Source organism: Fomitopsis serialis (genome assembly GCF_022376445.1).
Source record: "Fomitopsis serialis strain Sig1Antser10 chromosome Unknown B0H18scaffold_3, whole genome shotgun sequence".
Classification (NCBI taxonomy): Eukaryota; Fungi; Basidiomycota; class Agaricomycetes; order Polyporales; family Fomitopsidaceae; genus Fomitopsis; species Fomitopsis serialis.
In genome coordinates, this window is record NW_025954963.1 from 111,218 (window position 1) to 131,617 (window position 20,400).

General features: G+C 56.7%; 8 protein-coding genes across 8 annotated transcripts; 3 read left to right on the plus strand and 5 right to left on the minus strand.

The window, feature by feature from the left end:
- The first annotated feature begins 95 nt into the window (after nt 1-95).
- On the plus strand, nt 96-1,837 carry B0H18DRAFT_312576 (uncharacterized protein). The gene is made up of 7 exons (XM_048037515.1): nt 96-283; nt 348-373; nt 433-475; nt 531-706; nt 769-903; nt 964-1,382; nt 1,442-1,837. The coding sequence occupies exons 1-7, from the start codon at nt 253-255 to the stop codon at nt 1,671-1,673; spliced, it is 1,062 nt and encodes a 353-aa protein (XP_047899475.1). The 5' UTR covers nt 96-252; the 3' UTR covers nt 1,674-1,837.
- Nucleotides 1,838-3,699: 1,862 nt separating this feature from the next.
- Nucleotides 3,700-5,085, minus strand: B0H18DRAFT_867889 (uncharacterized protein; the record flags this gene model as incomplete). The annotated part of the gene is made up of 7 exons (XM_048039892.1): nt 3,700-4,023; nt 4,081-4,252; nt 4,311-4,461; nt 4,510-4,588; nt 4,634-4,657; nt 4,711-4,964; nt 5,016-5,085. The coding sequence occupies 7 exons, from the start codon at nt 5,083-5,085 to the stop codon at nt 3,700-3,702; spliced, it is 1,074 nt and encodes a 357-aa protein (XP_047899476.1).
- A 1,159-nt stretch (nt 5,086-6,244) lies between these two features.
- B0H18DRAFT_856108 (P-loop containing nucleoside triphosphate hydrolase protein) lies at nt 6,245-9,800 on the plus strand (the record flags this gene model as incomplete). The annotated part of the gene is made up of 24 exons (XM_048039651.1): nt 6,245-6,302; nt 6,354-6,394; nt 6,445-6,480; nt 6,535-6,568; nt 6,620-6,634; nt 6,687-6,763; nt 6,815-6,863; nt 6,924-7,015; nt 7,070-7,084; nt 7,138-7,241; nt 7,294-7,387; nt 7,444-7,637; nt 7,702-7,771; nt 7,832-7,881; nt 7,930-7,967; nt 8,024-8,041; nt 8,098-8,120; nt 8,169-8,193; nt 8,262-8,383; nt 8,434-8,475; nt 8,538-8,618; nt 8,678-9,014; nt 9,108-9,511; nt 9,570-9,800. Coding segments are annotated over 24 exons (2,250 nt in total), but the record flags the coding sequence as incomplete, so codon positions are not given.
- Nucleotides 9,801-10,394: 594 nt separating this feature from the next.
- Nucleotides 10,395-11,689, minus strand: B0H18DRAFT_312683 (uncharacterized protein). Its single transcript, XM_048037516.1, has 7 exons — nt 11,638-11,689; nt 11,410-11,591; nt 11,270-11,340; nt 11,119-11,217; nt 10,630-11,072; nt 10,500-10,572; nt 10,395-10,437 (listed from the first exon to the last, which is right to left on the minus strand). The coding sequence occupies exons 2-6, from the start codon at nt 11,551-11,553 to the stop codon at nt 10,535-10,537; spliced, it is 795 nt and encodes a 264-aa protein (XP_047899478.1). The 5' UTR covers nt 11,554-11,591; nt 11,638-11,689; the 3' UTR covers nt 10,395-10,437; nt 10,500-10,534.
- A 662-nt stretch (nt 11,690-12,351) lies between these two features.
- B0H18DRAFT_312714 (uncharacterized protein) lies at nt 12,352-13,581 on the minus strand. Its single transcript, XM_048037517.1, has 6 exons — nt 13,334-13,581; nt 13,082-13,278; nt 12,940-13,018; nt 12,738-12,880; nt 12,674-12,680; nt 12,352-12,616 (listed from the first exon to the last, which is right to left on the minus strand). The coding sequence occupies exons 1-6, from the start codon at nt 13,536-13,538 to the stop codon at nt 12,447-12,449; spliced, it is 801 nt and encodes a 266-aa protein (XP_047899479.1). The 5' UTR covers nt 13,539-13,581; the 3' UTR covers nt 12,352-12,446.
- Nucleotides 13,582-15,675: 2,094 nt separating this feature from the next.
- Nucleotides 15,676-16,863, minus strand: B0H18DRAFT_868240 (carbon-nitrogen hydrolase; the record flags this gene model as incomplete). Its single annotated transcript, XM_048039927.1, has 6 exons — nt 15,676-15,800; nt 15,857-16,219; nt 16,270-16,566; nt 16,621-16,673; nt 16,728-16,777; nt 16,831-16,863. The coding sequence occupies 6 exons, from the start codon at nt 16,861-16,863 to the stop codon at nt 15,676-15,678; spliced, it is 921 nt and encodes a 306-aa protein (XP_047899480.1).
- Nucleotides 16,864-17,040: 177 nt separating this feature from the next.
- B0H18DRAFT_972281 (C-3 sterol dehydrogenase) lies at nt 17,041-18,965 on the plus strand. The gene is made up of 4 exons (XM_048043855.1): nt 17,041-17,414; nt 17,463-17,788; nt 17,842-18,586; nt 18,647-18,965. Exons 1-4 carry the CDS (start codon nt 17,223-17,225, stop codon nt 18,683-18,685), a joined length of 1,302 nt encoding a protein of 433 aa, XP_047899481.1. The 5' UTR covers nt 17,041-17,222; the 3' UTR covers nt 18,686-18,965.
- A 53-nt stretch (nt 18,966-19,018) lies between these two features.
- B0H18DRAFT_972291 (uncharacterized protein) lies at nt 19,019-20,385 on the minus strand. The gene is made up of 6 exons (XM_048043856.1): nt 20,197-20,385; nt 19,969-20,132; nt 19,829-19,914; nt 19,570-19,760; nt 19,409-19,512; nt 19,019-19,351 (listed from the first exon to the last, which is right to left on the minus strand). The coding sequence occupies exons 1-6, from the start codon at nt 20,293-20,295 to the stop codon at nt 19,330-19,332; spliced, it is 666 nt and encodes a 221-aa protein (XP_047899482.1). The 5' UTR covers nt 20,296-20,385; the 3' UTR covers nt 19,019-19,329.
- Between the last annotated feature and the right edge of the window lie 15 nt (nt 20,386-20,400).

Below are 20,400 nucleotides of genomic sequence, written 5' to 3' on the forward strand. Positions count from 1 at the left end.
CGGCCAATCGCTTTCCTCGACTCAAGGCAGCCAGGATTGTCGTCCCTGCAGCCCTGATCCGACAACTCTCCTGCGCGGGCAGAGTGTCTTCGATATACCGTGTACCTCTGTAGCATGACCCTTTACTGACCAGTAGGGAAGATTTGCCTGTGCTTCTAGAAATACGCGACTTATCTCCACGAACATTGCGCCTTCCTTTCTCTCTTACCACCACTTCGTTCTGCCTGCGCATTCGCGGAGCGCCTTACTGCCATGGACCCCAACACTCCCTGTGTCTCTTTCAGTGCGTACCGCCTCTTCAGATGCTAACCAGGTCCTTTGCTGAGCCTGACGTCCGTGCTGTCCAGTCGGGATAGTCGATTTCACGGAGCAAGTAAGGGCGTCTCTGTAGGCGCGCCTGTGTGGCGACTTGCTGATCGTATGGGACGACAGGCACGATGGGTCTACTGCTCAGAATCTGTAAACGATCTCCTGGGTACGAGGGCGTAACGCTTCTACGAGCAGCGGTTTGACTTTCGACCGTTTTTCAGGCTTTGAGCCCAGCGAGCTCGTCGGGTCGCCCTCTCTGAACTTGGTCCATCCCGATGAGTTCGACCAAGTGAAGGCTATGCACTATTCCACGATCACCCAGGACCGCGCGGCTGTCCTCGCATACCTCCGTATGCGCCACAAGGACCCCTACAAGGGTTACATCCTTTGCGCAATTGTACGTCTCCGACATTACATATCGTATGACTAATGATGTCTGGCATACTAATGTGCTGTCAGTCCCGTACCGTCTGCCAGAATGTCCTCGTCGGAAGTGTCTCGTTCGCTTCTCCTGGTCCAAAGGCCATGCATAACGCTTCGACGGCTCAGGAGGTCCGCATTATCACGCCATCTGCCAAAGACTTTGAGCTCAGGGTAAGGATGTCTTCGACGTGCACTGAGTGATACTAGTGGCTCATCAGTACCCTCTCGCAGCGCTGGAATGACCCCAATCCTATGCCACCGTGTCCGATCCCAGATCGCTTGCGAAGCACGCCGTCGCCAGCGTTTTCCTCGTCTACTCAGAGTAGACACAACTCGCCGAGCCCTAGCCCAGAGGCTGAGGCTCCTCCTCATTTCGACCCACTCCCGGAGCAGTCACCGCGCACAGCTCTCATTCTCAACCGGTTTTCCGTCAACTGCAATGTCTTGTACTGTTCAAACGATAGCTTGCTGTCCACCACACGCGTGACGGGACGGAGCTTCTACGACTTCGTCGCGCCAAAGGATGAGGACACGGTCAGGGCGTGGATAGACGTCATCAAGGGTTGGGGGGTGAACGAGCGTGGTCAGCCTAGTGATGGGGGTTTCGGCTTCGGGAAGTTCACTCTGTGTGTCGCAGGCCGCGATTCAAGGTTAGCCACATGCTGAACACTCGTGTTAGTCATCTCGAGACACTTACCTTGCGACGTAGCGTCCGACAAACGGAGCCGGCGCCTGCCCGAAACCGCAATGGCTCGCACAACGCTAATCGCGACCCCGGAGCTCGTGATCACGGCCGATCGCAGAGGTCGACCCACAGCACGCCGCATGGCCGCGACCGCAACCGCAGGGGGTCGGGCAACCGCGACTTTAAGGTCGACGCCATATTCTCCGCTCACTCTGACGGCCTCATGGTCATCATCCGCAAGTCTTCCTCGCGCTAGAGCTGTCAAGAAGAAAACCAGAAGCATGCACGTCGCCGCTCAGCCTGTTGAGACCAAGGCTCTTCTGGCCGAGCGACGCACAGCAGCCATCTCCACTGACGACCGCTTCCAAATTGTTTTCTGCTACTTGCCGCGACGGTCTCTGTTATGTAGATATGTTGTATCATATGGTGTCTTATCGTGCGTTCTCCCCACTCCGCCTGGATATGAGCCTTGTGTCGACCTTGTTCAAATGCTCCTATACCCCCTTTCATTGACCTCTCCCGCACAGGTTGGGATACACGCGTCCTTTGAATATATATAGTGGCCTTCTCTGGCATATGGCGGATGGTCGGACTCGCGTCGACCGCACTCGGTGCACGCGGGTGCGGTATGGAAGCTAGGAGTCTCATGTCAAGCCAATGCCCGCGAACTTCCGAACCGCTGACACGTTGCATTCTCCAGTTATCGCCCTGCATTTCGCCATGTCGGCATCCGGCCGCGCCTTATGGCTCTCCTCGTTGTGCCCTGCACCCGGTGCGTGCCTCTCACGGGAAGCAGGGCCTAGCTCCCACATTTCCGTATACCCGCACTCTTGTCACTTATCGGGCCGTCGAAATGTCTGCGCTCTGGTCGCTTTCGGCATCCCTGGTTCCGGCCACTGACATGAATGCGAAAGCCGCAACGTGCCATGACACAGCGCAGGTCAGCAGGACTACGGGGCCGAAAGCCTGACGCAACGCCTCGTCTCGAGGACCACCTGTCGACGAAATCTCAATCACTCATTCAACGAAGACCGCACCTACTCGGGTATCGCGGCCTTTCATCGCCTGCATGAGCCATCGTGATCACTTGCGCAGCCCCCATACTGCCACCAGACAGCCGTGACACCAAGCCTGGAGGGTACCGGTTCATTCGTTCGGTTAATCAGGGATACCTTTCTCAAAACGGCGATCAAGGAGGTTTATTCCGGTACGTCCGACACTTCCTTCACCAATCATGTTTCGAATATTATCCCCCGATGTTCCAATCACCGTGTCGGTGGCCAGTGCTCGCTCAGCGTCAGACATTGTCGTCGCAGTTGGTCGGAATGAACCTCTGTGCCTGATGGGCCTGACAGCGCTTCTTGATGCAGCATTCACTTACTTTACGGCTGCTTGAGTTCGATCCTACACCGCGCTTTCGAAATGCTTCGACTCTGCACGCCTCCGCGGACGTCGATACTGTTGGGTCGTTCAGACCGAGAGCGTTTGGTGGCATACCTGCTTTAAGCGCACTTAAAGCGCAATTTTGGTTACGAGCGCGCCCGATGAGTCGGGTACCCGTACGTCGCAGTCAATGTGTATTGAATACCGTGTAGTGACACCTCCGGCTGATCAGCCATCTCGGCCTCGATCGCGACAGTTCCGCCCTCGAGGCGTCGCAGGGATGAAGACAAATGGTGGAGGCGCCTTGGAGGACGCTGTGATCGCCGCTGAGCTTCCTATCAAGGCTGGTGCAACCATCGGGAAACAAGGGGGACCATGCAGGACCAACAACTCGCAGCCACACTTCCAGAGAAGATCGCCACGGGGAGCGCGCATCTCAGCGAACGCTCGAATGGCATCTGAGCTTGTGGCTGGGCATGGCGGACTTCGTTGGCGCAGGCCGTCTAAGGCGGGTGCCGATCGCTGCCGGGCCGTGGTTCGTCTGCAACGGAGTCCGCACATTGTCCGTACGGCCGGAGCGCTCGCAAGGGGCCACGGGCTCTTTTTGTCATCGGAGGTGTAGCGTGGTATAAAGGACGCGCAGTGATCTTCCAAGGTATTTGTGGCCGCATCGATAGTCTCATGCCAAGGTCGTTGTGACCGACCGTCCACCGGCCGCCATAATAGCGCTGAAGCTGAGGACCAGTCACTCGTTCGCGTAGTCGGCGGAACACAAGACGTGTATGTCATTACTGATACATGTGTTTGCGGTGTACATTATGTACAACACACTGTTGTCGAGCATACAAGCTTCGGGTATATGTATATTAGAGATGTCGTACCAAGATTCCGCTCCAAGATCACTGTCCAACAGTCCGTTCATCAAGCGGCGTGATGTGCACCGTCTTCGTCTCCTGGGCCTCAGGGTCCTCAAAGTCATCCTTGGTGATACCCGAGACCGACTTGCGTTTGCTGAACGTCGAATCTACGCCCGCGAACTGCATCGACCCCAGGGGAATGTCATCGCTGCTCGTGTGAATATTGGTCGTGGTCGTGTTGCCCGGGCGGAAACGCGGTGCACTCAAGTTGACTTGCTGCTGCTGCGTCTGCGAGAAGCGGGACTGCACGTCATTCGAGGTGAGCGAGAGTCCCGCGAGGATGATAATCATCGTCGGCACGATGCCCTGCAAGTGATTGGTGGATCAGTCCAGTTAAATCGCAAAACGGCGCGTGTGACGTACCGTCAGCTGCCCGATGGGATCGTAGACGATGTAGAACGAGTTTAGGCCGAGGAAGTAGAGCGTAACTTCGCAGATCAGAGCAACCGAGTAGATCATTCCGGACTCGACGACGATGACGAGGATTCTCCAGTAGCGGAAGCCGGCGGCTCCTCCGCTCAGGCGCAGCAAGTACCTATCATAATGGATGAGCCTCGTTTGGAGTGATCTTGCATGTGGAGGCCGCAACGTACCATGCACGCAAAGCTACCAGACCAGTGACCACGATGTTCGTTGCGAGAGACAAGCTGAACAGGGAGCCGTTCCACCTGACGAGTGCTGGTGCGAACGCGCTGTGGTACTTCTGCCCTCGCGCGAAATAGACGGTTTGTCCAAATCCGCATACTGAAGAATTGTCAGCACAGAGCGAGTTCATATGACGATACCACTCACTCGCAGATCCGCACACAAGGGCAATGGGTACGAAACACATTCTCCAGTTTCGACCCCAGACAAGAAAACATCGCCAGACCTATGCGGATGTTAACGGAGTTCTGCTTATGCAAACAATACATACCACCACGGAGTCCCCTACTACAGACTGAGAAACTAGATTAGCGTCTACGCATTGCACTGCTACTGAAGATGGCTTACATTGACCGTGTGCAATCCCACCTTCGCTACGTTGGCGGGTATTGACACGTCGGCAAAGAACGCAGCAGGGCCGCCGGGTTGGTCACGAAGCACGATGAAGCCCATGATCAAGCGGTAAAAACCAAGGAAGACATGGCACGTTGAGAAACAGAACATGAGCACCGCAACACCGACAAGATATTTGTTGACTTTTGGTGTTCGCCGTCTTGCGATCAAAACATAAATGCATCCACTGAAGAGCACTATGTTCATGCCTGCAAACGGTTCAGGTCTTCATACTCTTAGACAAAGCGGGATTCGCATACCATAGAACATAGTCTCGAGCCAGATGGCTGCGAGGTACGCCCTATCAAGCGCTATGTCCGTTACTCCCATGGTGGGTCGAGTTCGTCGATGGTTCAGGAGAGGTGATGGCCAGTTCTGGGTACTTATCTAGAATGGACGTCGAGGAGAGATCACAATGAGGATGAACGTGCACTTTCACGAGTCAAGTTAGAGCGAAGGGAAGGATGCTCGGCAGATATGAGGCCGCGTTAAGCTACAAATAGCTCATGGTTATCCACGCTAGTTTCGCGAAAAAGGATTCGCGCTGAGACTCGAGAAACCAAGTTACTTCTCGCTGATGCGAACCGCTGTGCATGAACTCAGACCGCTTCCATGACGGTGGCCCCGCGCCACTTCGGCCTCCTGACAAGCCACCAAGTGTATGGGCTGTGCCAGTGCTGTGCCGCCACAATGGAAAGACTGACGCGGCGCCCACGCATGGAGCGCAGAAGGGAAGAAGAGCTTGTTTAGTATTGAGAGACTCACAGCCAATGACAGATGAAAGATGATCAACGGACAGCGGTCCCGGAGTCAATGTTGCCCTGCTGGCGGACACGGTATGTGCCTCCCCTTTGACGGATAGCAGTGCAGCCTTCATGAACAGTCCGGAGGGAGCTGTGAGTCGTACTCGACAATGTCTTGAGCTGTCTTGACCGAGTTGCTTCCGGGCTTGGGCGTACAGTGTCACGGAGGAAGCCACGTTGCTGATCGGTTCCTGGCCACGCTTGTGGCGTCGCACCATACCCAGTTTGGCATCCTCACGTGCCACCACCCGAGCGCTTCCGTGGCACGGTCAACGCGAACCCGCGCGACGCGTCGCGGCGCGCTCAGTGCTGAACTGTGTCTTCATTCCTCCCCAGTGGCCGGGCGCGTTGGCAGTCTCACAGTTCTGGCCACACGATAACTATCTCAATGCAGTCATCATCGCCCATCGACATCTCATCTTCACCATTTGACGATGACCATGCATCCTCTCGGACTTCTGTGGCCTCCTTCAGCAATAACCAAGTCATCCAATCGGCAAGTGTGACTCCGCCATCTTCCAAGGAGAAGTCTAGCACATCTGCTGCTTGCTGGAGGTGCGTGCTCTAATTCTGCGCGACTGATAATGCTCATCCCTGTCCTCTGTCACTACGAAGGGTTCTCACTGAAGGTAATGCAATGCTCACAGACACGCGTTGCACCACTGAAAGGCGTATAATTCGCAGTCTTTGGGCATTCCGAGTACAAAGGGAAACAGAAAGAGATAGTCGAGGCCGCCGTTCAAGGTGGGTACTCTCCTATGCAGCGAAGAGCATCTCAACCAACCAACAGCATAGGTACCGACGTCTTTGTGCTTGCACCCACAGGAATGGGAAAGGTACATTGTAATTTCCATAGAGAAATGCTCTATCACTCAGGATTCTGCAGAGCCTGTGCTTCCAGCTACCCGCGATAGCAGCACCGGTCAGTATCGCCAAGGGCACATTGGCTGACTATATGCGCTTACTCAAACCTCAGGACGGTCTGACAGTGGTCGTGTCACCATTGCTGGGTAAGCTTCTGCTGCCATAGAATTTAGATCCATCTCAATTGCATCGCGTAGCCTTGATGAAGAACCGTGAGTGATGAAGCGACGTGATTCAACATTGACTCCTGAATACGCCTCAAAGAGATTGCTAAGCTCCGCTCCCTCGATGTCTCTGTTGTCGCTTTCACGTCTGAGACGTCTCAAGAAGAGAAGGCAGAGGTGATATTTCTTTGCATCAGCAATATAGCCGACCACTTGAACGACTTGCAGATCACGGACGACCTGGGATCAGGCCACCCCTCCTACCGTCTCCTCTACAGTGAGATCACGCGCTGCAACCACTGAATACCGTTCATGAGCGCTGACCCACTTTGCGCAGTCAGTCCAGAGAAGTTCTGCACTACTGAGATCCGCAAACTTCTTACTGCCGTGTACAACGAGGGGAAACTGAATCGCCTGGTTGTTGATGAAGTAAGTAGTACCCCGTTTCACCTAGATTATCCCTTGCTAAGTTTTATCACTCAGGCACATTGTATCTCTGTATGTATGCCGACTTTCGAGAAGCTCTTTGCGTTATGGACTTCGCCGTACAGGAATGGGGCCACGACTTCCGCGGGGAATACCGCAAATTAGGGTCGTTCAGACAGAAATACCCAGGTATACCTATCATGGCACTGACCGCTACCGCTACTCCTGTGTAAGTCGTGACTGTCTCAGCTGGTTGCGCAGCACGACTGATAGGCTCTCAGGGTGCAGGATGACATAGTACGCAATTTGAACATGTCGGACGAAGATCTCTTCAAGGTCGTCCATCCCTTCAACCGGCCCAACCTCTTCTACGAAGTGAGCTGTCGCTCTCATGTTTAGCTGGCTGCACCGCGGGACTGAACGTTGCATAGGTCCGCTACTTGTCCTCACCCGATCCGGCCTTTCACATGAAGGACGTGCTCGATTACATACACGGCCTCCATGACAGGCGCGGACAGCCTTCGTCTGGGATCATATATTGTCGGACGCGTAACAGATGCAATGACCTTGCTGCGTACTTGCGCGGGAAGGGTCTCAATGCACGACCATATCACAGGGGTATCAAGTGAGGAAGCGCAATTACCCAAGCCACGCCATCTGTCATCTTTACTGACTCATATGGGTATCAGGCCCGCGCAACTGGACAGAACGTTGAAAGACTGGGAGATAGGCGGGACGGGCGAAGGCGGTGTTGACGTGGTGAGTCCCGCGTCAAATCTGTTTCAGTATCGTCTCCATTCTCTGAGCTTGACGAACAAGGTTTGCGCCACGATCGCCTTCGGTATGGGTATTGACAAGGCGGACGTACGGTAAGTAGCTCGCTTTCGGTATAGTCCACGTTTACCTTCGTCATGCAGGTACATCCTCCACTATGACCTACCGAAAAGTTTCGAAGGTACGTGCGTACAGTTCTGTGTCTTTTTCGATGGCGCCCTGAGGTTTCCATGCCAGGCTACTATCAAGAAACAGGTATGTCATTTGCACCGGCCGATGAAATCTCCGCGTTTACCTTAACCGCCCGATAGGCCGAGGAGGCCGTGATGGACAGGTACGTGGGTGCTTACAGCGTACTGACACTTCGCTGAACGCCTTCTAGCCTTCGAAATGCATATTGTTCTACTGTACGTGTCTCAACTATTAACCCGAGACGCTGTCGCTAGCGAGACGCCGTAGCTGACATCATACACAGCGAGGGAAGATGTGGTCAGAGTCCGCAAATGGGTAGCGGGATCGCACGAAAGACGGTTGGTCCGTGCGGAGTCGATGGAGGGACCTATACCTAGTCAACGAGCGGTGAACAGCTTGGATGCCGTAGGTTTCTGTGACTCATCTATGCGAAGCGCTGCTAACCGTGGCGGTAGTTGATCACCTTCGCAGAGAGCGTGCACCTATGCCGACATGTGGTATGCCCTGATACATGGCAGTCTACCTGTTATGTCGCTGACGCTTGCTTATCTGTGTTGAGATAATATGCCGGTATTTTGGTGAGCGTATCGCTAGCGACGACCCTGACGTGTTGAAGGCATACTGCAATGGCATGTGCGACGTATGTCTCGGCAACTTCCTGCTCACTGTCGTCGTCAATGTCACCGGTTATTCTCACAGGTGTGCAAGTACCCGGAGAAGACGAGGCGTCGGAAATCCGAATTGTCGGCGGACGAGCTCGTCAGTTCGCAAACAGCGTTACTCCATCAGCAGGCCCGCGGCGAAGACGACGACGACGATGAACCCCACGCACGTGCGACCGTCAGTCGCAACGTGACTGGGCCAAAGCGCATGGCCTCCGCGAGCAACGTGAATGATGAATGGAGGACCAGGTACAGAGATGGCGACGAGGACGATGTGGACGTTGCGCCGGCCACGTCGCGAACGGGGCATCGCAACAGGACGGAGACGTCTCGGCCTACATCCTTCGACTCGAAGAAACGGCCGAGTACTGGCGGTGAAGGAAGCTACGGGGGCAAAGCGAAGAAGCCGAAGGTCACTGCCCAACCGCGTCAGCTTGGCATGTGTAAGTACAGAAACGGTTGGTGAGTTGTGGGTGATGCTGATGGTAGTCTGGCAGCGTCGCGGTTGAAGCAGACGATAAGCAAGCCGTTCAAGACCCCATCATTCAAGCCGCCCATCCGTCAAACTGGGCCATCATCTCAAGAAGAGGATGATGCTGATGTCAATGGTTCTAGAAGGAAACAACATGTCAACACGAGAGGGGGTCCGACATCAGCGAGGGCCCCGCGTCCCGTACGAGACGAATCCTTCGGATCGAACCCGACGGACGACCCCGAGGAGGTTCACCCTGCGCATGCGGCGCTCGACGAGGACGTGATCGAGATCGACTCAGACTCGGACGAGGAGGCGAGCGTCGTACCGGTGCCATCAACCGCGCTCCCGCCAACTGACGTAGAGGTGGACAACGCGTTCTCGCAAAAGAAGATCCCGGTATGTCCGCCCATTTCTGCTTGCCTCTACACCGCCCTCTCACTGCGATGATCGTAAGCTCGATGAGCGCAAAGAGGTGTTCGGTCGCATCCGAGGCGCCCTGCACGCCGTCTTCAGGTCGGGTTCCGCAAGCGGCGACGCGCTGTGGGGGAAGCTGAATCTGTCGTCTGCCGACGATGAAGTGCGAAACAGGCTCCTGGCCACTGCCGCAAGAAACCTCGAATTATCGGTCCAGTCTCTGTGCACGACGACGGAGAGGTACAAACTGCGATCCAGGACCTCGTCAAGGCCGTTCAGCAGCTAGCGAAGCCCGGTGTGTGGGACGGGGAATCTCATTGTGACCTTGATGAAGTCGGGGACGTTGTGGACACTCTGAACGGCCTCTCAAACAGCGTTCGCCAGAAGACCGGAGGTAGAGGCAGGACGTAACGCACACTTACCTTGATTGTCGCTCACGCTATCCAGCGCTCATGTTATGCTATCTCGCTACGCTATCGTTATGTTCCATTGCTTTGGAACCTTGTCTGTTTGTATAGTAACGAGACGGCGAGGCTAGAGGCCAATGAGTTGGCGAGACAGAGGACGTACGAGGCGAGAGGTCGCAACTATGACCCTGGCGGGCGCGCGACGGGGCAAGACAATACACGAGATAGTAAGTCAACAGGCACACGGGACGCGAGGCGGGATACATGCGAGACGGTGTGGCACGGAACATGGAAGCTCGAGGAGACGCTGCAGCGGCACGCAGTGCAAGGGTTCGTTACGGTGGAGACGGCGATGGCGATGGCGAAAGCGACGATGGTGACGGCGAGAGCGATGGCGATAACAATCGCGAGCGCGAGTGCGAGAGGAAGAGCGGAGAGCGACCGAGCGACCGAGCAACATACAGAGTTCACGATATAGTACGGAGGTTAGTAGATATGATACTAGATGGTTGCATTTGCGGTTGCGATTAGCGCAGTTGTCGAGGTAGAAAATTGGGACTTACTATGTAAATGCGCGAGCACGTTTGCATTGATGAACTCAGGCACCTCCCTGAATGGAGTTGCCGGCGGTAGGTTCTGGTCAATGTCAATGCTGAATGAGTGACGTATCATGATGAGTGAATATACACTCGCCTCCTTCACCAGACTGCTTAAGCTCGTCTATGTCGGCTCCATCCCTGCCACCCTCGCCGATTCCGCTCCCTTCGTCATCATGATCGATGTCTCCGGGTCCACCAGGCCAGCCGTCACTGTTGGCTGAGGAGCCGTCGTCATCATTGCGTCGTCTCTTGTCCACTGACTCTGATGTCGACGCGCCCATGCTACGTGGTTTCTTGGCGACCTTGGGTGGGTTCGGAGGGGTATTGCCAGCCTTCACAGAGCTGGACAGTGGCTGGCTTGCGATCTTCGACGCCTTCGTCGAGCTCAACACCAGCTGGCTCGCTGCCTTTGACGAACCAGGCTCTTTGCTCTGCGGATTTGACGCGCACAACTGGAGCAGGGGGATGAACCCGCCAGGCCACTCGTCGTCTTCGTCAGACACCTCGAGCGCATTGGGGCCCGCATTGAGACGAGAGCTGTATGTGGTCAGTAATCGTTCCAATGTCTGTATCTGGACATTACCGTGACCTGACTTGTTTCCAAATCAGCTGCTGTGTGTCCTCAAGGTACTCGGAAGCTTTTGCTTCCAGAGTCTCTAGGACGGCCATCATACCATCCCACCTATGATCGTGTGAATCCCTACTTTCTGTGAATTTAACATCAATCGACTCACTTTGGGGCGAAGTGTTTGGTGGTGAACACGGTGGGCTGATTTGTCATCACCTCCATCAGCGCTGCTTCGATCTAAATGATATGTGACATGGTAGCATAAGTAGTGAGTGAAGACAGTAGTGTAAACGAATTTATACTTACGGCGTTGCAACAGAGGGCGATGAGATTCAGTGGGACGTTGCTGAATTCGTCCAGCGCTGCATTGATATTAGCACCTGCACGTCCTATCAATCCGTAGTACTGGTAGATGAGTTCCGGGATGCATTCGTTGCGGAATGGCTCCATCGGCTCGACCTTGGTACGCTAGGACCAACATGGGTTCGCTGTGGTATTCTATACTCCGCACACAGTACACCTGTAAGCACGTACCTCACGGTCGAGATTCGTCTTGCGTCCGAAGTGGAATTCGATGCCGCCGAAAACAAAATTTGCTATGTTGCGTGTGCCAGTGCCATCGTTTACCGCCGTAGGATGTGTCTCCAGAAGCCACATGGCAGCCTCTGTCCTTTGAGCTACAGACAGCCCGCCGAGCTTGAAGACCTGCTCAACCACTGGCTTGGCCTTTTTTTGAGCTCGTGCCTCGTTTGCGAGGAGCACGCCAACACCTGGAATGGATTAGAGTGTCCGACCTTCTCGGCTTCCGGTCAATGAGACTCACCACCCTAAATACTTTACTCTTCATCACCTTCTTCTCCTCGTTAGCCTCGTTCTCCGCTTTAGCCTCCCTCTCATCCTTAGCCCTTTTCTCCTTGACTTGCAGCGATTGATAGGCCTTCTTCAAGGTGGCGTTGGGTTTGCCATTCTTGCCGCGTCCCATATATGCCTCGCGGAGGCACGATTCGATCACGTCGTCGCAGTGGGGGAGCCGCTTGAACGTGACCGAATTATTTTTCGTCCAGGCAGCTGTGAGGGCGATGTACAGCCGCATACAGTTCTGCGCTACCGAAGCCAGAGCCTTGACGTCGGTTGACAAGTCCGCGAACTTGGTGCGACCGCGGCTCTCGCGTTCACCGCCAGTCGCTTTTGCGTGAGCAGGCTTGCGTTGGGCCTTGGTAGCAGATAAGACCTATAGGTCGTGAATGGCATGCTTATGATGTTTGATCAATTGCAGGGTACTCACTATCACATCGCCCTCATCCTCCTCATCGCCCTCATCCTCCTCATCACCCTCATCCTCCTCATCGCCTCATCCTCCTCATCGCCTCATCCTCCTCATCGCCCTCATCCTCCTCATCGACCTCGATATCTTCATCTTCCGCACCGTCAGACCTACTCCATGGACCCTCACCCTCGGACCCGCCGTCATCCTCGTCGTCACCATCACTGTCCTCGTCCTCGTCCTCGTCGTCTTGGTCGACCTCATGTTCAGACTCAACGTCATCCTTGGGGTTTGCTCTGGTCTTACTCTTGTCCTGTCGGTTCTCAGCAGAGATGAGTGATCCGAGCTTTGCGAAGAATACTTGACTTACCTTGGCACTCGCCGTCGCTTTGCCAGCTCCCTGTGTCGACTTGCCGCTGCCGCCGGCAGACTTGGGTTTTGTCATCCTCGTCTTCGTCTTCAGTTCCCCTCCCTTGCTAGCTATGTTCTCTTTGACTGAACTGCGCCCTCCACCTAGATAAATTTGTAGCTTAGTGATAACTGATGTATGTCTGCGAGAGAACATACCCAACATGTGTGCAATATCCTCCTCGGCAGACTCCAAGGCGGTCCCGGGCTTGGCAAATTCGCCGTATGCTGGCGTCGGTTTGGCTTTGTACAACCGCATCGAGCGAGTCAGCAGTGTCTACGAGGGGTAACGAGTCAACCACTCACGCCGAGAGGCCTTAAGCTGCTCAGCAGCGACATCCTCCATCTCCTCATCCTCCGGGTTGTCTTCAGTAGTCTGATCCTGCACGTCCATGTCCAACTCATCGTCTGTACTGGCTTGCTTCTTTTTTTGGGTTTTGGTTGCTCTTCATCCGTCGAGTATCCATCTTCCACCATCCACGCAGAAGCGTTCTTGCGTGTCCCTACCATACAGCATCAGCCATCCTAAACGAACATCGCGGCACAACTGGCACTCACGCGCTGTTCGTCTCTCCGACTCCGACTCCATCTCCATCTCCATCTCCTGCGCCTTCTTCTTGGCGGACCCTTCGTTCACCTTGCCCTTCGCAAGCTTGGTGCTTTTCTTCGAGCCGCCTGCGCCTGCAGAGGTCTTGGTCGACCTGGCTGACCGTGCGCCGGAGCCTTGTTCGGTTGCGAGCGACAGAGTGACGCGCTTGGCCATGACTGAATTCGAAAGGTGAAGACAGTGAGAGTATAGATTGTGGTAAGAAAGAAAAGACGCACCTCTGATGCGCGCCGCAGGCGCCTACAGAGGAGAGTAGCGCCAGCGGCGGCGTCGGTATTACTTAGTGACCAGTGACACTGGTCATTTACCACGGGCGGCGGGGGGCGGCGCGGGCCTGTGACTCGTGATGACGTCTACAGTACTTACCTAGTGCTCATGGGCCTTATGTGGTAGCTATGTAGGCCGGTTCATGCTCAATGATTCATTGCCGCGATGCGCCCACCCTCTTCTTCGTCATCCTCTGCACTACCTCTGCACCGAACTCTTCAAAATCCTCAATATGTCCTCCGCATATCCCAGTCCCTCCTCGCCAGCATACTCATTCAGTAGCACGACGCTCATCAGCGAGAGTACATCACCATTCCCGAGTGAATGAAGTCCATTCGCCGCCGCCGCTTGTTCCATCGCGAGGCTAGACATACTGGCAGGATCCGAAAACATCGCCGGGTCGAAGGCACCGTCTTCGGGTACATGCTCGTGTATTGCGTGCCAATTTGGATGTTCTTCGCTCCACCACCACCCGCGTTGGGCTCGATCCCGCGCGTGAGATGGTTGACCGTCGCCACGAGGTTCGCTTCTGTTGCCATTCCGAAATTTGGCGTGCGACGGGCGAGGCAGAGCGCGAGGCCGTAGTGGAGAGGTAGTCAGACTGGAGTTCGGGGGACGACGCACATATCATTTCGAATACAATAACGAATGCGGCATCCAGCGATTTGTGCATGCTGTTCGTGACAGCCAGTAGTGATGTTCGCAGTCTGGGGGATCATGGTGTCCCTATAACCCATTAATCAACAGCAGAACTTGGAAGCTACTCAAACGTGCAGCGCACCTATGCCCATGGCCTCCGAGTGGCTACTACTCTCCGACTCCGACTCGTGCACGTTGTGCTTGCATCCTCGGTGTTGCTGCGCGTCGTGCCTGACATTCACTCGTCTTTGCTCGTCCTCGCTCATCGCATCCCCTCGTCGTCACCTGTCTCTGCTAGCCATTCGCACGTCCCTGCCCACTCGCTTCCGTCCGCGCCCGCCGTCTGTCTGCTGGCCCTCCCTGCTCGTAGCTACGCCCGCGCCGATGGTCCGCTCATCGGCTGCGTTTGACGCGGGGGCTTTGCCCTGCATGCTCGTCGAGCATTCGTCTTCGCCCTCACTGTGCATGTGGTGTCCCGCTTTTGCCCGCTCGCACGCCTGCGTACGCGTTCGTCGGCCGTGCCTACGTGCAGTGGGTGTTCGCCCGCCGCGCTCGCGGTTGACGTGTGCGCTGTCGCCTGCTCGCCCGCCCTCCCACACATTCACTTGTCTCCTTGCCCATCGGATTGCCCGTCCACGCCGGCTCGCCCGCCTACCCACTCGCTCCGCGCGCGTTCGTCGGCGGTGCCTGCGTGCTGAGCATTCGCCCGGCGCGCTCGCGGTCGGCGTGCGCGTCGCGCTTCATGCCGCCACGGCGACTCTGCCTTGTGCTTGCTCATTCCCCCTTCCCTCCGGCTCCTTCGCTCATGCACCCGCTGTCCGTTCGTCGACCTTGTTTACGTGCTGGGCATTTGCTCGGCGCCCTCACGGTCGGCGTGTGCCCCTCGCTAGCTCGCTCGTCCGCCCGCCGCCCGTTCGTCAGCCATGCCTGCATGCTCACGATCGTCGTGCGTCATGCCGCACGGCGTCGCGTCCTGTGCCTGCAGTTAGCCCGCTCGCTCGCGTATGTCTGCACTCACGGTGGTCATCTCCATCACTGCGCTCGGTGCACCCCTATCACTTGTTGTTTTCTGCGCCTTACCGCTGCCCTACTGGTCCGCGCCCTCCTAGTTCAGAGCGAGAAGTCGACATAAGTGCCGCGCGTGAGTCTGAGTACTGAGGAAGGATGCCAGGCAAGTATATTCAGTTGCACGAGCTCGGAGCGCTTGAGGCTCGGGCAGCGCTCGGGCGTTTGTCTCGTCTTCTTGTTTCTGAGTCTAATATTGTTTGTCTTAGCGTTTGTCTCCCGGTCCCACGTTCACACCTTTCGTAGAGTAGATGTCCGTGTACATATGTAGTCCTCCTAATAATGAAATGGAGTCGGTACTTTTGTTGGTGGCTTGCTGAGATCAGCGACCGGGGACAGTCCAGATAGCAACACCCTCCTCTCGCCGACCCATAGCAGCTAGCAGTCGTGGCTTTCCCGAGTGTCGCCTCATGCTGTAGAGTGACGAAGAGCCTGCAAATGTTATGCCTAGGTAAAACGCGTGAGCTTCCCGCATACACCATGCCCGATACAAAAACGCGCACCATTTTCTTCGCCAAAGCGATTACACACGACCACGATGGTCTCTTCTCCCGGCTCCGTGTGCATGTCCCGGCTATGGCTGCCGTGCCCGTCGAGCAAGGCCTTGTCCCACAGCGGCCGCAGCCGTGCGGCCCAGTAGTTCATGGTGCCCCAGTCTTCATCGCTGTCTTCCTCGTCGCCCGAGTCCAGCCACGCGTTCAAGAGGACAAGGAGGTTGGACTTCGTGGCGATGCAGTGGGCGGCGAGCTCGTAAGGGCCCGAGTCGAGATTCCACTCGGCGGACGGGACGGGGTTGAGATCCATGCAGATCGCGAGGGTGACGGTGCCCAGCGGGGGCGGGAGGGTGAACGTGACGAACCCGGGCCCTGCGGGGCGCATCGTACGCGGTCGACGGGAGAACGGACGGCGTGCGCACCTGGGACCGCCCATGTCATGTCCGTCATGTACAGGTTCGTCTTGCGGTAGGTCCCCACTAGTTGGCCGTCCGGTCCGTAGAGCACGGCGCCGTTAGCTCCCACTGGTTGTACCTCCTTGCCGTCGTGCTCTCGTGGGGAGAGTGCCTTCGCTTCATCGGGAGGAAGGCGTTCGGGGTACCCAGCCGTTACATGGCAATGCAGCCGTTTCGCGAGCTCGGCGCAGAAGCGGGACGTCGATCCTGTCCCGGGTTCCTCCAGGTGCGGGGTGATCGACTGGGCATCGGGGAAGACGTACCCTGCCTCACTGGTCAGCATCGGCGTGGAGGTGATATGGAGACTGCACGACGCACCCGTGAAGATCATCTCGGGCAAGCATACCAGGTCAACGGAGCGCGGTGTCAGCCTAAGCCACGCCATTCACCTTACGAACGCGAGTGTGGATGCGGCGAGTACGCACTGCGCACATAGTGTCCCAGCCGTCTCGAGGTTCTCCTGCACTCGCCCGATCTGTGCACATCTTCAGACGATCCTGCAGCGCAAGGCCGGACGGAACATCGCACCTTGGGTGCGAACTGCACGACGGCGACGCGCATGGCAGAGCGGAGGCAGGTCGAGTGGGACCTGCGGATGGAGAGGGAGAACAGAGAGGCCGTGGCTGGGATTACCCTCGTCCGCTGCCCACATGGAGGGCGGGGCAGTCAGGGCAGCATGGTCGACGCCCTGGGCGGGCTGAACGGACACTCTCAGCGCGATAGGCTCCGAGCGTGCGGGGTTAGGCGCCCCAGCCAGTGCACCTCGACCCAGACCAGCCGATCCCACCGGGCGCCCGCGCGAGTGGGCCGACTTCACCGTCCCATACTATTGGCGCACGCAACTATGGCCGCCCTACCAGCTTCTCCCCTGTCCTCCTCCCGCCTCCAGCTCCTCCCGCTCATCCACACAGCTCACTGCAATGGCCGCATCTTCGCGGGACGCCTACTTGGTCATCGGTGGCAGCGGCTTCCTCGGGCGGCACATCGTCGACGCGCTTCTGGCGCGCAAGGACACCGTCTCGGTCTTTGACATTGTCCAGAGACACCACGATGTCCCCTTTTACTCTGGAGACATCAGCGAGGAGGGCCAGGTCTCCGAGGCACTCCGCAAGGTTTGTCCTCAGCCATGCATCAATTTTATGTGCTGAAACTGGCTGTAGAGCGGGGCGACCTGCATAATCCATACTGCGTCCCCTCCACATGGCATGGACGACCCGGCACTGTACTGGAAGGTCAATGTCGACGGCACCAAGGCGGTCATTGCAGCAGCAGTCGCGAACGGCGTGTCAAAGCTCGTGTACACGAGCTCGGCAGGCGTAGTCTTCAATGGTCACAGTCTCATCAACATTGACGAGCGGCTGCCGCCCCCACCGAAGGCCATGGATGCCTACAACGAGTCCAAGGCGAAAGCTGAGGAGATGGTGCTCGAGGCCAATGGCAAGGGCGGGCTATACACAGTCGCGCTGCGTCCCGCAGGGTTGTTCGGGTGAGTCTCACACTGCACAGTAGACCGGGGCCGCACTGAAGGCCGCATTATAGCCCCGGCGATCGCCAGCTCATGGCTGGTCTGTACGAGGTCTACCAGAACAACCAGACGCACTTCCAGATCGGCGACAACACCAACCTCTTCGACTGGACGTACATCGAGAACGCCGCCTACGCCCACCTCCTCGCCGCGGACCGCCTGCGCCCGCTGTCCTCCGAGGAGGTCGCCGAGCTCAAGGAGCAGCTGCACTTCGCGCTGCCCTACATCAGCTGCACCACCGGCGCGCGCAAGATGCCCACGTCCGCATGCCGCCCGCTCGGGCCCTACGTGACGCCGCCGCCCGACGCCGAGCAGATCACCGCGCGCTGGGCCGACCCGGCCTACAAGGGCAACGCGGCGCAGCCGGCCGTGCGCGGGCGGTTCGACCCGCTCTCGCCCACGGCGCTCGAGCGCGACGCGGACGCGCCGCTGCAGGTCGCGGGCCAGGTGTTCTTCATCACGAACGGCGAGCCGATGTACTTCTGGGACGTGCCCCGCATCGCGTGGCGCTTCTTCGATGAGCACTTCGGCACGGACAAGACCCGCCGCGGCCTCATCCGCCTCCCGCGCGAGGTCGGCATGGTCCTCGCGGGCGGCGCGGAGTGGTGGGCGTGGCTCGTCGGCAAGAAGCCGGGCTTCACGCGCTTCAGGGTCACCTTCAGCTGCGTGTGGAGGTGCCACAACATCGAAAAGGCACGTCGGGTGCTGGGCTACGAGCCGCAAGTGGGTATGGAGGAAGGTCTGAAGAAGACGCTCGAGGTGCGTACTTGAACTTGCCAGTGATAAACGCTACAGCTGACAACGTCGTTGTCTCTTCAGTGGTGGGTGGCAGACAGACAGAAGGGCCAGAAGGCGTGACGATGTACACAGCTTCGGACTGTTTGTAACTTTCCTTGTGCTGCCGCTACCTCGATATACCTACCTGCCCCTGGGATTTCTTGGCTCATGCTGTAATATACATGCCACTAATCTGCTGCCACATGGATCTCTGCTCAATAGATTCAGGACTATATGCACACAAATCTGCATCATCGTCAGTCTCCTAAGTACTCATCGGCTAGGCGGGGTAGAGGGCGACATGTTGATAGTCTATACAATGTCGAGTCTGCCCAAATAACACCAAATTCGAACTGGGGAAGGTGCGGAAGTGAAATATCGTGGTAGACTTGTGGTGGGAGTCAACATTGTACGAGCCATCGACACCGGCTCCCGTACCTCGTCAAGTGGGTGAGGAGCAGACTGCACCACTACGCTGGGCGTTCGAAGATACGGCGATCGGCGCAAACGTTTGGATTGCCAGTGAGTACGAAAGAAGACAAAATAGTACGCATATCAATAGATCAACCAATATATAAACAAGAGCTACTAGATGCCGACCAGATACGCGGGCAATAGATCGTGAGATAGGACGGGGGCACATCTGTCTCTTTCTCTGTTCTCTATGAACAGCGACCCGTACGCGACGGAGCCGCGCTGTTCTACCCTCGCCGCGGGTGCGACGCTCAGAAGTCGTGGTGGGATTTGCTACGACCGGCATCAGAATCACCTCCGACGGGTAGCGGTGAAAGGACGTGAACGTACTGGATATCAATGTCAGAGACGTTGGGCTTGCGCCTGTCGCTGTCATCGTCATCGATCCCGACGGCCGACTGCATGGTGTCGAGACCAATGGTCATAGCAGCCGCCTACGCCCAACCGTCAGCTCCGTCTCCGCTCGTCAAGCATCCGCGCTCAGCTCGTACCTTGCTCTCGGTATCCACGACGCCGAACTGCACGCTGCGCGAGGTGGCGTTGCCGGGCGTGCGGCTGTGGCTGCTCGTGCCCGGCTGGCTGCTCTTGAAGTCGCGCTGGTTGACGGACTCCTCCTCGTCGATACCGCGGCCGTGGTGCACGTTGCGGAAGTTGAGCATCAGGAGCAGGCTGTTGATGTAGGCTGCAGATGACGGTGTCAGGTCGGGTTAGGTACCACAGACGGATGCACAGATGGGAGGAAAGACGCACTCTTGCTAGTCACGAAGTGGAAGAGAATCCAGACCTGCTGTTTCGGTATGGTGACGAAGAGAATGAAGGAGGCCAGTTGAAGGAGCCTAGAGAAACTCGTCAGATGGATAATGAGTTGAGATGGAGTGGTTGGCACTGACGTGAAGCAAGTACCGCGGTTGATGAAGAACACAGCGATGTACTCATACCAACCCTCCACTGCCTTCATCCCTGGGAAGCGCGAGGGCTGCAGGTAGAGGAACAGCGAGCCGATGATCAACAAGTCGGTAAGGGTGCTGAGGCCATACTGGATCCCGGTCAACACCTGCACAAATCGACATCACTATGAGTCGCCGACAATTATCCAGCATCCCGGTTCTAAAACTTGCCTTGATCGTGTGGTCGACGAAGTTGTAGAAGAGCGGTTGTTGCGCACTAGAAGCGGCGTGAGATGCGAGCACACAGAGACCATCAAGAACAGCGTACATCTTCGCTGCCGACACTGAGTTCGCGTGAGAGTGTAATGGTCAGTCTCTGCTGCACCAATGAAAATCCGCAAGCATACCAATACCGAGCACTGCACAATTTACAGT